The following is a 12221-nucleotide window of genomic DNA, read 5'->3' on the forward strand; positions in this document are numbered from 1 at the left end:
ACTGATTTAGGCCCTCATGAAAGATCTATGTCGAAGTGAGAATTGCGTATCAAAAGAAAAATGCGAAGAGTGACCAATTTGACAAACACAAAGTCGTTTCAAGGTAATCATCATAAGGTGTAGGCATGTGTATAATAAGATCATTGGTGGCAAACTCTGAAAAACTCAGAAAACTTGAAAATGCTAAATTGTTATATTCAAATCAATTTGTTCCAATTAATGATTTGTTTTTTAGAATGATGTAGTATTTACGCCATCCCAATCCTGTCGGATGTAAAATCAAAACACTGGCGTCACATATGTAAAAATCTTATCCGTTATCATATTGGGATTTATGCCACTTGCTGTTTGACGAGACTATAATTTAATATTGTAAACGGTCTATGCAAGAGAATGATCATTGGAGGGTAGTCCTTCGTGAACACAGAGTTCGCTAAAATTTAAAACTGAATATATGTAGATTTGTAATATCTCGATGTCACAGCGTTCACACGATTCAATAACACGTGACATGACAATAGGGGGGCGTTTTGTTCCAATTTTACGTCAGAATGGTCCAGCTCCTGATTGGTTGATTCTGACTTTTTTACCGTACGCAATGTTACTGCAGAGATAGCGAAATGATGTTTGGCAGTGTTGCAATATTTATAGAAAAGATTATCATTACTTTTGACAAATAAAATTATTATCGTTAAAGACGAAAAAATGACTAAATTGAAAAGAAATTGTACGGCAAAGTGAAACAAGTATTTATCATGCATTTACCGTATACGTGGTTGATTATCTTTAACAAAAATAAGACAGAAACCACAATATAATCTAAAATTTTTCAGAAAATGGCTTACTAAACACCCATGATATAGAAAAACGGTGCCATTCACCAATATAGTGGATTCAAGATACAAAATATTGCCGGCATAAAATAAATTAACAAGCCTTCATTTTCATTAATAAAAATAGCAACACTGTTCGGAAGATGGCAGGAAGAAAATGCGCGAAAAGAAGAATATCGAAGGAAAAATAAGAAACCGATTGTCACGTCTTGTCTTAGTGTTGACCTAACATCGAACAATTTGACTATCAAGAAACACACCCAGACCAGGGATGCCACATTGACATCTGTGTTTCGGCGAAAAAAATCTTTTTACCATCTGTGATGACAAAATGCAAAAAATCTGTCATCTGTGAAAAAGAATCTGTGATCAAAAATTGTGAAAAAAATCTGTGACATTACAGAAAAATCTGTGAATATGGTAACCCTGACCCAGACGCGACAATGTTCACACCTTTCTAACATTCACATCTTGATTCCATATTAAAATTTTCCAGAGCTGTCAGATAGCTTTGTTGGAAATGTGCATCCTAATAAAAAAAAATCTGTACAGTCTTCCCTAATAAACATCTAATGATCCAAGAGCCTAACGACCTGTTCAGGGTATCATCCAAACAATATGTGGAATCGTTGGACTGGGTTAAAGTTTGTGTATAATTTTTTTTTATTGGGGTTTATTCTCTGGTTCGTAACTCTTTGACTGGACCGTGTTTTAGTTAGACCTCCACTAGTTAGACTGTTGTTCAACTAAAAAGCAGTTTTGTGGTTATTTACGTATAATTTAACTATTATTACTTAACTATTGATTTTGAATGGCCAACAATTTCCCTTTCAATATAAAACTCATTACTAAAAAGTTTAAAACTTCTCCATTTTGACGCATCGGCGGACCCCCCTGCGCATTTTAAATGTCAAAACTATTGATTTTCAACGGTCAACAGTTTTCCTTTCAATGTAAAACTCATTACTGAAAACTTGAAAACATTTACATTTTGACGCATCGGCGGACCCCCCTGCGCATTGTAAATGTTCAAAACTATTGATTTTCAACGGCCAACGAATTCCCCTTCAATATAAAACTCATTACCAAAAAGCTGAAAACATTTCCATTTTCACGCATCGGCAGACCCCCTGCGCATTGTAAATGTACAAAACTACTGATTTTCAACGGCCAACAACTTCTCCTTCAATATAAAACCAACGTTGATAAAACTCATTACTAAAAAGTTGAAAATATTTCTATTTTGACGCATCAGCGAATTGTAAATATACAAAACTATAGATTTTCAATGGCCAACAACTTTCCTTTCAACGATACTATGTGACCGCTAACATTTTGCTTGCAGTCCTTTAGCAAGCGAAAAACGAACTGCCGCACATTCCAATCTTGCAAATATGAGCCATGAATGTCGTTCACTACATTCATTTTGAGCCGCTGCTATGAAATTTATTTGCAACAGTTCCAACGCAACGGATGATGCAAGTAAAACACACGAGCCATTCACATACATTCGCAACAGCTAGCGAACGAAACCCAACTACGGCAGCAAGCCGAATAACCGAACTTTCACGAACATGTAACAGGCACGATCAGCAGCACGAACGTTTTTGCTTTTCTCTCGTCCGTTTACATGCACAGCAGCCGAAGTCAAACTAGCATCGGTGCTGTCGTATTGGTTTTTTCCCGAACTTTCGCATTAAAATGAAATTCGAAATGACTTCTTCCAGCCTTGGTGGTGGGAAACAAAACTGCTGTGTGGCGGCATTCACGCACACCAAAGAGATTACATTCATTGAACGACATTCATACGTACACCAACCATGAAATTCGTCTATGACTTTCCTGCTCGGGCAGCAGCGTGAAAGTTTGTAAGCTTATGACGTTCATAAAAAAGTCACGTTTCCAGCCCTGGTAGTAAGTACACTTACTACCATTGAAATGAAATCTGTCGTTTATTTTCAGGAACTGTACGAGACGGCGCCATGGCTGTGGCCTTCGACTGGCATGATCCGTTCTCATTGTTTCTCATTCCCTCTTGTAAATCTTGCTTGCCGTTGCTCATCTCTTCCAGCATTTCGACGCCTTTCCTCAATTTCCATTGGAACTCATATATGAGTCTTCCGATTCTAATGTAGAATGATGTTACTATCAAGAATACATCAGACAACCTTGACCCCCTTCGACATTAGTTTGGCCTTGCTAAGCCGTAACGCGGGTGTCGGCATGAAAACTGCCGAATAGGAGTTGAGAACAGCTTGAACCAACATCTTAGTTGCTCCAAATGTATGTGATATCCAAGACTGATTTGGATAGTTCTATCGAACCTAGTTTGCATACCTTGCATAACTAGACTCATTGTTCTCCATTCACCCACAAGTATTTTTAAGTATGTTATAGTAGAGAAACTCGAAGCAGTTAATGAATGATAAAATATAAATAAACTATTCTTGTTCTACATGTATACATTTTTCCGCCATTGGCTCAGTCACCTTTGCCCGTCAGACATTCACTAACTCACAATCGAAATGTGCACAACGTGGAACAACGCACCCATTTCCATTACTGAGCACAAGGGCAGGGAGAAGAAGAAACTTGAACTCAACTCGAAATAAAGGCGTAACAATATTATGTAGACACCTCTGATCGAGAAATGTATTAATTTATTGAAGTAGTGAATTCAATTAAAATTACCAGATCAAACGAAAAAAGTACTTCCCACTAAATTGCACAACGTTCTTTTTCGTACCGCTTGGATGCCACTTTCCAGTCGATGATCTCCCACAAAGCGTCGAAGTACATAGCTCGATCATTTCTGTATTGAATATAGTAGGCATGCTCCCAAACATCGATTCCCAACACCGGTATCAAACCTTAAGAGACAAAACAGTCAAGATTACGTCTAATGAATACAATATCCATAACTCATACCAGTTGTAGCTTCCAGCGAATCCTGATTTACACATGCAACAATCTTGAGTGATTTCGTCGGTTTATGCCAACCAAGCCAAGTCCATCCCGACCCTTGAATTTCGAGCGCTGTTTCTTTCATTATACTTTTGAAGTCTTCTGTGCTGTAGAAATTACTTTTCAATGCAGCTGCCAACGCCTTCGAAGGGATTGTGCAATGTGGAGTCAGGTTTTCCCAAAAGAGCGAATGGTTTATGTGACCACCGCCGTTGAATCTGATAGTCTTCCCCAGTTGTACAACTTTGGATATATCAGTGCTAGCAAGAGCTTCCGTCAGTTCATCTTCGGCGCTATTCAAAGCGTTAACGTAGCCAGCGTGGTGCTTTTGGTGGTGCAGTTCCATAACCTCACGGCTTAAAGTAGGTTCGAGAGCTGCGTAATCATATGGAAGTTCTGGAAGCGAGTGTTTGTCTCGCAACTGGCAATGAACCGATCTACATGTTTGACATTTATTTATTAAGTTTTTTGTGAAGAAAGGTTTTAAATTACCTAGAAAATTTTACTGATTTAGCAAATAACCTCAGCATGGTAGATAATTGAGAACACACAATGGTCCCTTAAATGACGTATGGAAACATAGGCTACTGTGGTCTTGTTCTTATATCACAGCAAAATATATATTAGGGTGTCCCAAAATGACATCATGTTAAAAAGTCATCGGACTCACTTCTTAAATGAAAGGTTAGGGTATTGGGACCACTTTCTTCTTCGGAGTGAGTTTGCTAAAACGCTTCCTACTGGTGGCGACTTTTGATTTTTTGAAAAATGGGCCGATTTTGGATAAAATTTCAAATTTATGCCTGTTGAAGCGGTCCTGCACTGTCTTAGATATTTTTTCAGCATTTTTTATTTTTTGGAGATCCAAACGGAGAAGTTTGGTTAGTTAGTTTGTACAAATTTTGAATTATAAGAGCGGCAGAGCCATTAAAACTTAGTAAAAAGTGAAATTTTTGGTGTTTTTCAGTATTTTTTCTTCAAAACTGGGTATCTACAAAATTTTAAAAGTACAGAAAACACTTTATATAGTTGAGCCGAATGCAGGGGCGTAATTTTGCTGAAGAAAGTGTATAGCTACGGCCAATGGGGTATAAGTTATTTACGTTTTTGTTAAATAACCTTTTGACATTTTATAATATTCATAAAAAATAACACTGTCCTACAATATAAAACAACTTAAGTGGGCTTTGTCCGCAAATTATTTTTCGGAATATAAAAGAAAAATAATGAAAAATGGCGTTTTTCGCTTGTCTCTAGTACATCAGTATCGGTTTTTATGAGCATTTGACGATTTTTTTAAAAAATATTTTCTATACTAATAGCCACCTAGCGGGTTTGAAAATCACTAAAGTTAAACAAATAAGTCGAGTTAATGCAAGTTATGGCGAAAGCTGAATTGATTAACGTACTTACATTTTATATATAAAGTCTTATTTTCATGTTAGGAACTTTGAAGCGAAGAAAAATGTAGAAGAGTGAGGTGAGTGTTGAAAAACTGATATTTACTGTTTAGATCACATAATTCCGAAATAGTCAAATTTGGAACAAATATCCTCGCAAAAGTTTTACAACAGAAGACAGCGCATCTTCTGACACAATCGTTTTGTTGAAGATGCCTCCTAGAAGTAATTATGGAGAATTAACTCTTCAAAAAATAATTAGAGACTTGGCGTCATTAGCAAGGTTATTATTTTTATAATTTAAGTCAAAAAAATCATCAGATGCTCATTAAACTTCGTCTTGACATACTAAAGACGTACAGAAAACGTCATTTTTCATAATTTTCCTTCTATTTTTCGAAAAATAATGTGTGGTCAAAGCACATTTGAACTGATTTACTTTTTGGAACAGAATTATTTTTGATAAATTGCTAAAAATGTCAAAGGTTATCTAACAAAAACTTAAATAACTCATACCCCATTAGCCATAGCTATACACTTTCTTCAGCAAAATTACGCCCCTGAATTCGGCTCAACTATATAAAGTGTTTTCTGTACTTTTAAAATTTTGTAGATACCCAGTTTTGATGAAAAAATACTGAAAAACACCAAAAATTTCACATTTTACTAAGTTTTAATGGCCCTGCCGCTCTTATAATTCTAAATTTGTACAAACTAACTAACCAAACTTCTCCGTTTGGATCTCCAGAAAAATAAAAAATGCTGAAAAAAAATCTAAGACAGTTCAGGACCACTTCAACAGGCATAAATTTGAAATTTTATCCGAAATCGGCCCATTTTTCAAAAAATCAAAAGTCGCCACCAGTAGGAAGCGTTTTAGCAAACTCACTCCGAAGAAGAAAGTGGTCCCAATACCCTAACCTTTCATTTAAGAAGTGAGCCCGATGACTTTTTTTAACATGATGTCATTTTGGGACACCCTAATATATATATCGACTAAACAAGGAGTTTCGTGGTGTACAATACCATTTAATTATGCGTATGTGTGTGCTCGAAGTGGATGTAGAATGCAGAAAAATGCATATTTATAGCAGACAGGTACAAAGCAGGCCCCTGCTAGGCAGCCATTTTGTCCTAGCCAACATCTGCCTTTGTTGAAATCAAAACAACCCAATGCTATTGCACGGGCGACATGGGCCTAGAGCCGGCTAGGCCCACATATGTTGACTACTGTCAAAGTCTGTATATCTCAATAGCGGATGACAGGAGTGACACCCTACTGGTACAAAGCTATTTGTTTTTGTTAGTATGTCTGAGCAGACAAAATATGAAGAACTTATTAGTGATACATTCCTATGAAAACGTACAATAATGCTCATGAATGCTAAAGTATATCTAGCTTTATTTCCATTATATAAAAAAATATAAAAAATAAATATAAAAAAAGGTAATCGTTTGCAATCCATGCCTATAACGCTACAGCTTCTCGTCTATCTCTTCCTGCTGCTTTTGTTCACGCTGTTGCTTTTCCTGTTCGAATCGCCGATTCAGCACCGATACAATAGTGAATGGCTGTCCCTTTGAACCATCGAAATACAGCTTGTTCAGAGCACACATCGCATCGTTTTCACCCTGTTCCCCCGATTGGAAGTGAACCTTGTAGTGGTTTCGCAGATCGGACAACAGTCGAAAAGCCGCTTCACAACGATCACATTTATACGGTTTGTCACCGACGTGGTTCCTGCTATGCTTTGCTAGATCGTTGCTCTGCGAAAATGCTCGATCACAGTATGCACACTTGAAAGGTTTTTCTCCGGTGTGCGTAAGCTTATGACGTTTCAAAGTATTGGAAGTTGTGAATCTGAAATAGCGCAATCATTAGAAACATAATAATAGAACAATTATGCCGATTCCGTTTTTGGATCCGAGTCAGTAAGTTTGCCCCAATGTTAAAAAAAATAAAATGACTGCCGAGCAATCATACCTTGACCAGGTTCCAAAAACGAAACCAGGATTCTTAAGACTGCAGGTTGAAGTTAACCGAGACCGCTCTAATTTGGACAGCGGCATTTTCTGATGAATTGGCACGACCCTGGGGTGTAGAACAATTATTTTAAAACAGTCATTTTTTTGGTACCTCAAGCAATCTATGCAACCACTATTACTGTTCATTCACCCGTAACAAGAACTACTACGATTTCAAAACTTACTTTTGTGGGCATATATCACAAACATAGGGCCGTTCTCCTGGAAGATTTAAGGTAGAGTTATCATTTCGTTTTTTACGCAAATTTTATTTATGAACACAAACCTGAATGATTTTTAACGTGCGTCTTCAGTGAGAAATTTTTCGTAAACCGGGCACCACAAATATCACAGGAAAAGTTTCTTTCCTTGGTATGAGTCAGCATATGTTGTTTTACAGCACTTACTGTGAAGAATCGCGAAGGACACTGCTCACAACCATAAAGCCTCAGTGCCGTGTGCCGTCGACAGTGCACATCGAACGCTGTTTTGTTATGGAAGCCTTTGTCACAGTGGTCACACTTGAATGGAGCAACACTTGCATGAGCTCGTGTATGGTTTCTTGCTCCGCAGATACTTTTGAATCTCTTCTTACATACATGACAGGAGTATTTTTTGCCAGTTGAGTGGTAAAGCTTGTGATCTTCCAGTTTCAGTGGACTAAAAAAGACTTCTTCACATTCATCACAGTCAACTACTTGATTAGCATGTCTTGTTTTCATATGATCCCGTAACTGAGCTGTTGTCTTGAACACTCTCGTACACAAATCGCAAGCCTTCCCAGTGCTATCGGCTAGTTTTTTATCTATTGCTTTTTGTGTCTGACACTCTTTATTATTGTCCTTATTCATATCATGTCCCGAAAAATCTTTCCTTGGGAATTCATCTGAACTAATCTGTAATTCCTCCTTGCCCATAATGACTGCTTCGTCTTGCAACTCCTGTTGAACAATAATCATTTCCCATAGTTTGCGATCGGTTTCGGTACAACTTTCATGTAGCTCGTACGCCAGCACCACTTTCTGTTTACAGGTAAGACAGACGATTTTGGGCATTCCAAACAATTCTTTTGCTATCAATTCCTGGCTATCTCCATTCGAGAAAACTGATGTACAGACGGTTTTTAGCATGCTGTACAGATTTGGCTGATTTTCGCTCGGTGAAGTGTAGATGTCTTCCACCTCCAATTCCGTAGTGTCTTCCATACAAATGCGACACAGCAGTGAGGCATTGGTTTGTAAACGGAATTCCATTTTGTAATAAACTATTCAGTACAGTTTAATATTCTGGAATTAGCTTCTTAAAAAATAATCTACCTTGTATTTCAGACCTAACAACTTTCAAAATATAACGAATATTTTCTCTATCAGTAAAAATCAGAATTATCACTAATTTATTTGGTTATTTAATTGTAAAACAATATTTTGTGAAAAAAATTAATACTGGGTCACATCGGGATATCACATTGACAGATGAATATCAACAAAACATTGATGCATGCCAGGGTTGCCATTTATACAGATTTAGGGCATGTTCAGGAGCGTTTTATTTTGTATGGGAGTTTCAAAGTAGAACTGGAACTGAAACATTCACATCCCCTATAGGTTGGCCGAATTTGGTGCGGGGCCGGTTGGCCGAGTTGTAAATTATCGGCAAGGTCGTAAACGCCGATCGATTTGAATTTTGACCAATAAAGGCAGCATTGGATGAGGAGAAAAATGAATGCAAACTTAAGAATACGCTGTAAATATGCGTAGGAAAAGAAAGCAGATGGAGCTGTGAAACAGTTCACACTGAAAGCCATTCGACGAAAAAATAACAAAACCAATTCTTGTTTTCCTAATTAGTTGATTACAACAACAAAATAAAATATGTTATTAAATTTTCTCTTATTTTTGCGAGATTCTAAAATAATAGTTACTCATGGGCGGTCAACTAAACTAAGCTAAAATAATAGTTATTGAAAATTATTATTGATTTTGACAGTAAACTAGCCAAAAAGCACACCGTACTGACACAAATCGAGTAAAAGACAGCAACTGTGTTCATACCAGCTAGGCATAACGGTTATGCTGGTAGGTAGTTGTCTCAAATTTAAAAGCTTGTTTTAGCCTGGACCCAACCACTTGAGCCACATAAACCACAAAAATTTAACTGACCTCATTGCCGGTTTTAACTAGTTTATCGTCAAAAATATTTCAAAAAAAGGAACGATTTTCACTGACATTTTGTCTCAATACATGTATACCATTGAAGTTTGAAAGCATTAAGGATCACTATCAAAATCTTTCTATTTCGGATTTAGTTGATTGAATTATAAAATTTAAATTATGAACGAATTTTGTAATATGCAATAAGATAACTATTTTTCATCTCTTAATATGCAAAACTAGATGTGTAATAAATTTTATTCGTAGTGCTGGCTAATTAAATAGAATAGAATTGAAAATCATACCTGTCACACGAAATTAAATTCATTAATCTATTACAAACAATTCCCGAATACCTCTTGCCATTTTGTCTCTTTTAAGATTCATAGGAGCGTTTTGTTTTATAATTTCGAACAGTTTTGTTTTAAAAGTTAAAACTGTTATACGACGCCGTTCTATTTGTTGCTGATTTTAAAACACGTTTAGAACTGTGTTTTGAATACTAGCAAAGTTTTTAGCACAGACACTTAGACCCGATAGACTATGGAAAAATAAATTTGAATGCAGTAACGCTGAAGGCATGGCGAGACATGAATTCTTTTTTTTTTTTTTTTTTTTTTTATTTATTTATTTATTAAACCTAGTCTGGCCTTCTGCGTTACCCGCCTCCACGGCCAAGTTCACTATATTTAAGCATATCAATTACATATCATAGCATATTACATATCAATATTATTGTCGTTAATAAATTTACATATAAGTTTCCAAACTTCGATATTCCCTCTTTTTAAGATGGTTTCCATATCCGGAGGGATAGCTGTCCTTTTCAAAGCCACCCACAATTCTTGTCGCTGATTATCGTCATACTCTTCACACTCAAAAACTATGTGTTCCGGTGTAGCATCTCCTTTGCCACAAGTGCAATCCGAGGATGGCACTATTCCATTCCTATTCAGATGGGATAGTAAACGAGAGTGGTTTGAGATGAACTTCGAGAGAATCACAATCTGACGTCTTCCGAGCGATAGATGTTTGAACCAAGGCTCTGTATCAACTTTTGGTATAATCCGATGGCAGTATCGTCCTTTTGTGCTACAGTCCCAACGGTTTTGCCAAGCTAACATTGCTTTCACCTTCCCTGAACATTGTATGTCGTTGCTACAAAGTTCGCCAAACTGTTCTATTCCATTCGCTGTTGCTTCCTTTGCTGCTTTATCTGCTTGTTCATTTAAAGCAACTCCCCTATGCGCAGGAACCCACAGAAGAGAAATATCGTAACCTGCATTGTTTAGGTCTCTGAGAATTTTTCTGGTCTGGAGCCAAACCATCGGAGTGGAGCTAGTGATTTTATCGTTCCGCAGCATCATCAGACTGCTCATGCTGTCTGACAAAATCAAATACTTGTTCCTTGTTTGTCGTGCCACATGTTCTAGAGCATATAAAATCGCTACCATTTCCGCGTAGAATACTGTTGCTGCTCCTGGCAATTTACTTAGGAGCACCTTTGTTTCATTTTCACACACTACAGCCGCACCCACGTGATCGTCAGTTTTCGATCCGTCGGTAGCTAGTCGATGATAATCTTCGTAATGTTTAACAATGTGTATATTCACTTTTCGGTTCCAGTTATCGCCTACTACAACGGCATCTGTCTGCAATCTTAAATCCACCCTAGGAGTATAATGGTTTATATCCCTGTCGAATAAGTAACATGGTAATTTCGTCAACAATTTACACGAGGGTAAAAGATCGTGCATTGCTAAAATGCTCCTACTGATGGTGTTCGTCGTTAAACTGCTCGAAATGATCGGCTCTGCATATTGTTCGTGCCAAGCTTGCAAATAATAGCGTTTGCTGACAAATTTATCTACTGCTATCTGTCTTCTAAGCTGCAAAGGCATAAGTCCCGCCAACAACTCAAGCGATTGCGTGTGAGTTGTTTTGGTGCTACCAAGACATGTGCGTATACACTGCCACTGTATGCGATCCAACTGAATTGATATCCACTCCGGGCAGTCAGCCATAAACATCCCTCCATACTCTAATACAGATCTGATACATGACTTATATATTTTCAGAAGTAACTCTGGATGTGAACCCCAAGTTTGTCCGGATATACACCTTAAAAAGTTTACATAGGGCAAGGCACGCTGTTTCACGTAGCGCACATGTCGATTCCATGAGAGTGTTGGAGTTAAATACACCCCAAGGAGTTTCGCGCTCTCTTCGTACTCGATTGAATGACCGTTAATAGTGATATTTGGCATGTTGCTTATTTTTCTTTGCGCAAAGATCATTGCACTACATTTTGAAGGGGACAGGTCCAGCCCTAATAGCCTCAGACCATTCGCGATGCAATCTAAACCCTGTTGTAGTATGGTACTGCTCCGCTCTGGTTCGCTGCCTCTCACCATCATCGATACATCATCCGCAAAATCAACAATTATTATTCCAGGAATTGCCGCTATAGTTTTCATAACGTTATTAATTAGAATATTAAAACAGAGCGGACTGAGTGGAGATCCCTGCGGGAGACCCATCCACGTGGTTCTATTGATAGAATGAAGTGAGTCCACTGATATAGTTAGCACACGTTGATGGAATAATTTGTAAACCGTCTTAACAACACTATGAGGTATATCCCATCTAAGCATTTCCGTCATCAAAATATTTATGTTCACGCAGTCGTATGCACTGCGTATATCCAGCATGACAAATAAGGCATGTTGACGATTCGCGATGGTTTGACTAGCATTGCGTATAACCGTGTGTAAGGCATCCTGAGTACCCTTTCCCTTCCTAAATCCGCAGATTTCATCAGAGAAGTAACCTCTGCTCTCCATGTGCCA

The 12221-nt window shown here is 37.6% G+C and overlaps 2 protein-coding genes across 3 annotated transcripts; both read right to left on the reverse strand.

The window, feature by feature from the left end:
- Positions 1 to 3528: 3528 nt before the first annotated feature.
- LOC131693246 (superoxide dismutase [Mn], mitochondrial-like) lies at positions 3529 to 4357 on the reverse strand. Its single transcript, XM_058980917.1, has 3 exons — positions 4290 to 4357; positions 3762 to 4234; positions 3529 to 3703 (listed from the first exon to the last, which is right to left on the reverse strand). Exons 1-3 carry the CDS (start codon positions 4325 to 4327, stop codon positions 3552 to 3554), a joined length of 663 nt encoding a protein of 220 aa, XP_058836900.1. The 5' UTR covers positions 4328 to 4357; the 3' UTR covers positions 3529 to 3551.
- Positions 4358 to 6601: 2244 nt separating this feature from the next.
- LOC131692293 (zinc finger protein 664-like) lies at positions 6602 to 8674 on the reverse strand. 2 transcript variants are annotated; one of them, XM_058979262.1, is made up of 4 exons: positions 8553 to 8674; positions 7509 to 8486; positions 7408 to 7444; positions 6602 to 7058 (listed from the first exon to the last, which is right to left on the reverse strand). In XM_058979262.1, the coding sequence occupies exons 2-4, from the start codon at positions 8473 to 8475 to the stop codon at positions 6674 to 6676; spliced, it is 1389 nt and encodes a 462-aa protein (XP_058835245.1). In that variant the 5' UTR covers positions 8476 to 8486; positions 8553 to 8674; the 3' UTR covers positions 6602 to 6673. The 2 variants fall into 2 exon arrangements, with proteins under 2 accessions (XP_058835245.1, XP_058835244.1); XM_058979261.1 differs by having other exon boundaries at positions 8539 to 8673.
- Positions 8675 to 12221: the final 3547 nt, after the last annotated feature.

The sequence above is a fragment of the Topomyia yanbarensis genome, chromosome 3 (genome assembly GCF_030247195.1).
Source record: "Topomyia yanbarensis strain Yona2022 chromosome 3, ASM3024719v1, whole genome shotgun sequence".
NCBI lineage: Eukaryota > Metazoa > Arthropoda > Insecta > Diptera > Culicidae > Topomyia > Topomyia yanbarensis.

Coding starts and splice junctions, on each gene's coding strand:
- LOC131693246 (XM_058980917.1), bottom strand. CDS start 4,327: ATGCTGAGGTTATTTGCTAAATCAGTAAAATTTTCTAG. Junction 4,235..4,289: donor AAATCAGTAAAATTTTCTAG/GTAATTTAAAAC, acceptor TCAAACATGTAG/ATCGGTTCATTGCCAGTTGC. Junction 3,704..3,761: donor TTCGCTGGAAGCTACAACTG/GTATGAGTTATG, acceptor TTGTCTCTTAAG/GTTTGATACCGGTGTTGGGA.
- LOC131692293 (XM_058979262.1), bottom strand. CDS start 8,475: ATGGAATTCCGTTTACAAACCAATGCCTCACTGCTGTGTCGCATTTGT. Junction 7,445..7,508: donor GCACGTTAAAAATCATTCAG/GTTTGTGTTCAT, acceptor TAAATCTTCCAG/GAGAACGGCCCTATGTTTGT. Junction 7,059..7,407: donor TGTGATATATGCCCACAAAA/GTAAGTTTTGAA, acceptor GCGCTATTTCAG/ATTCACAACTTCCAATACTT.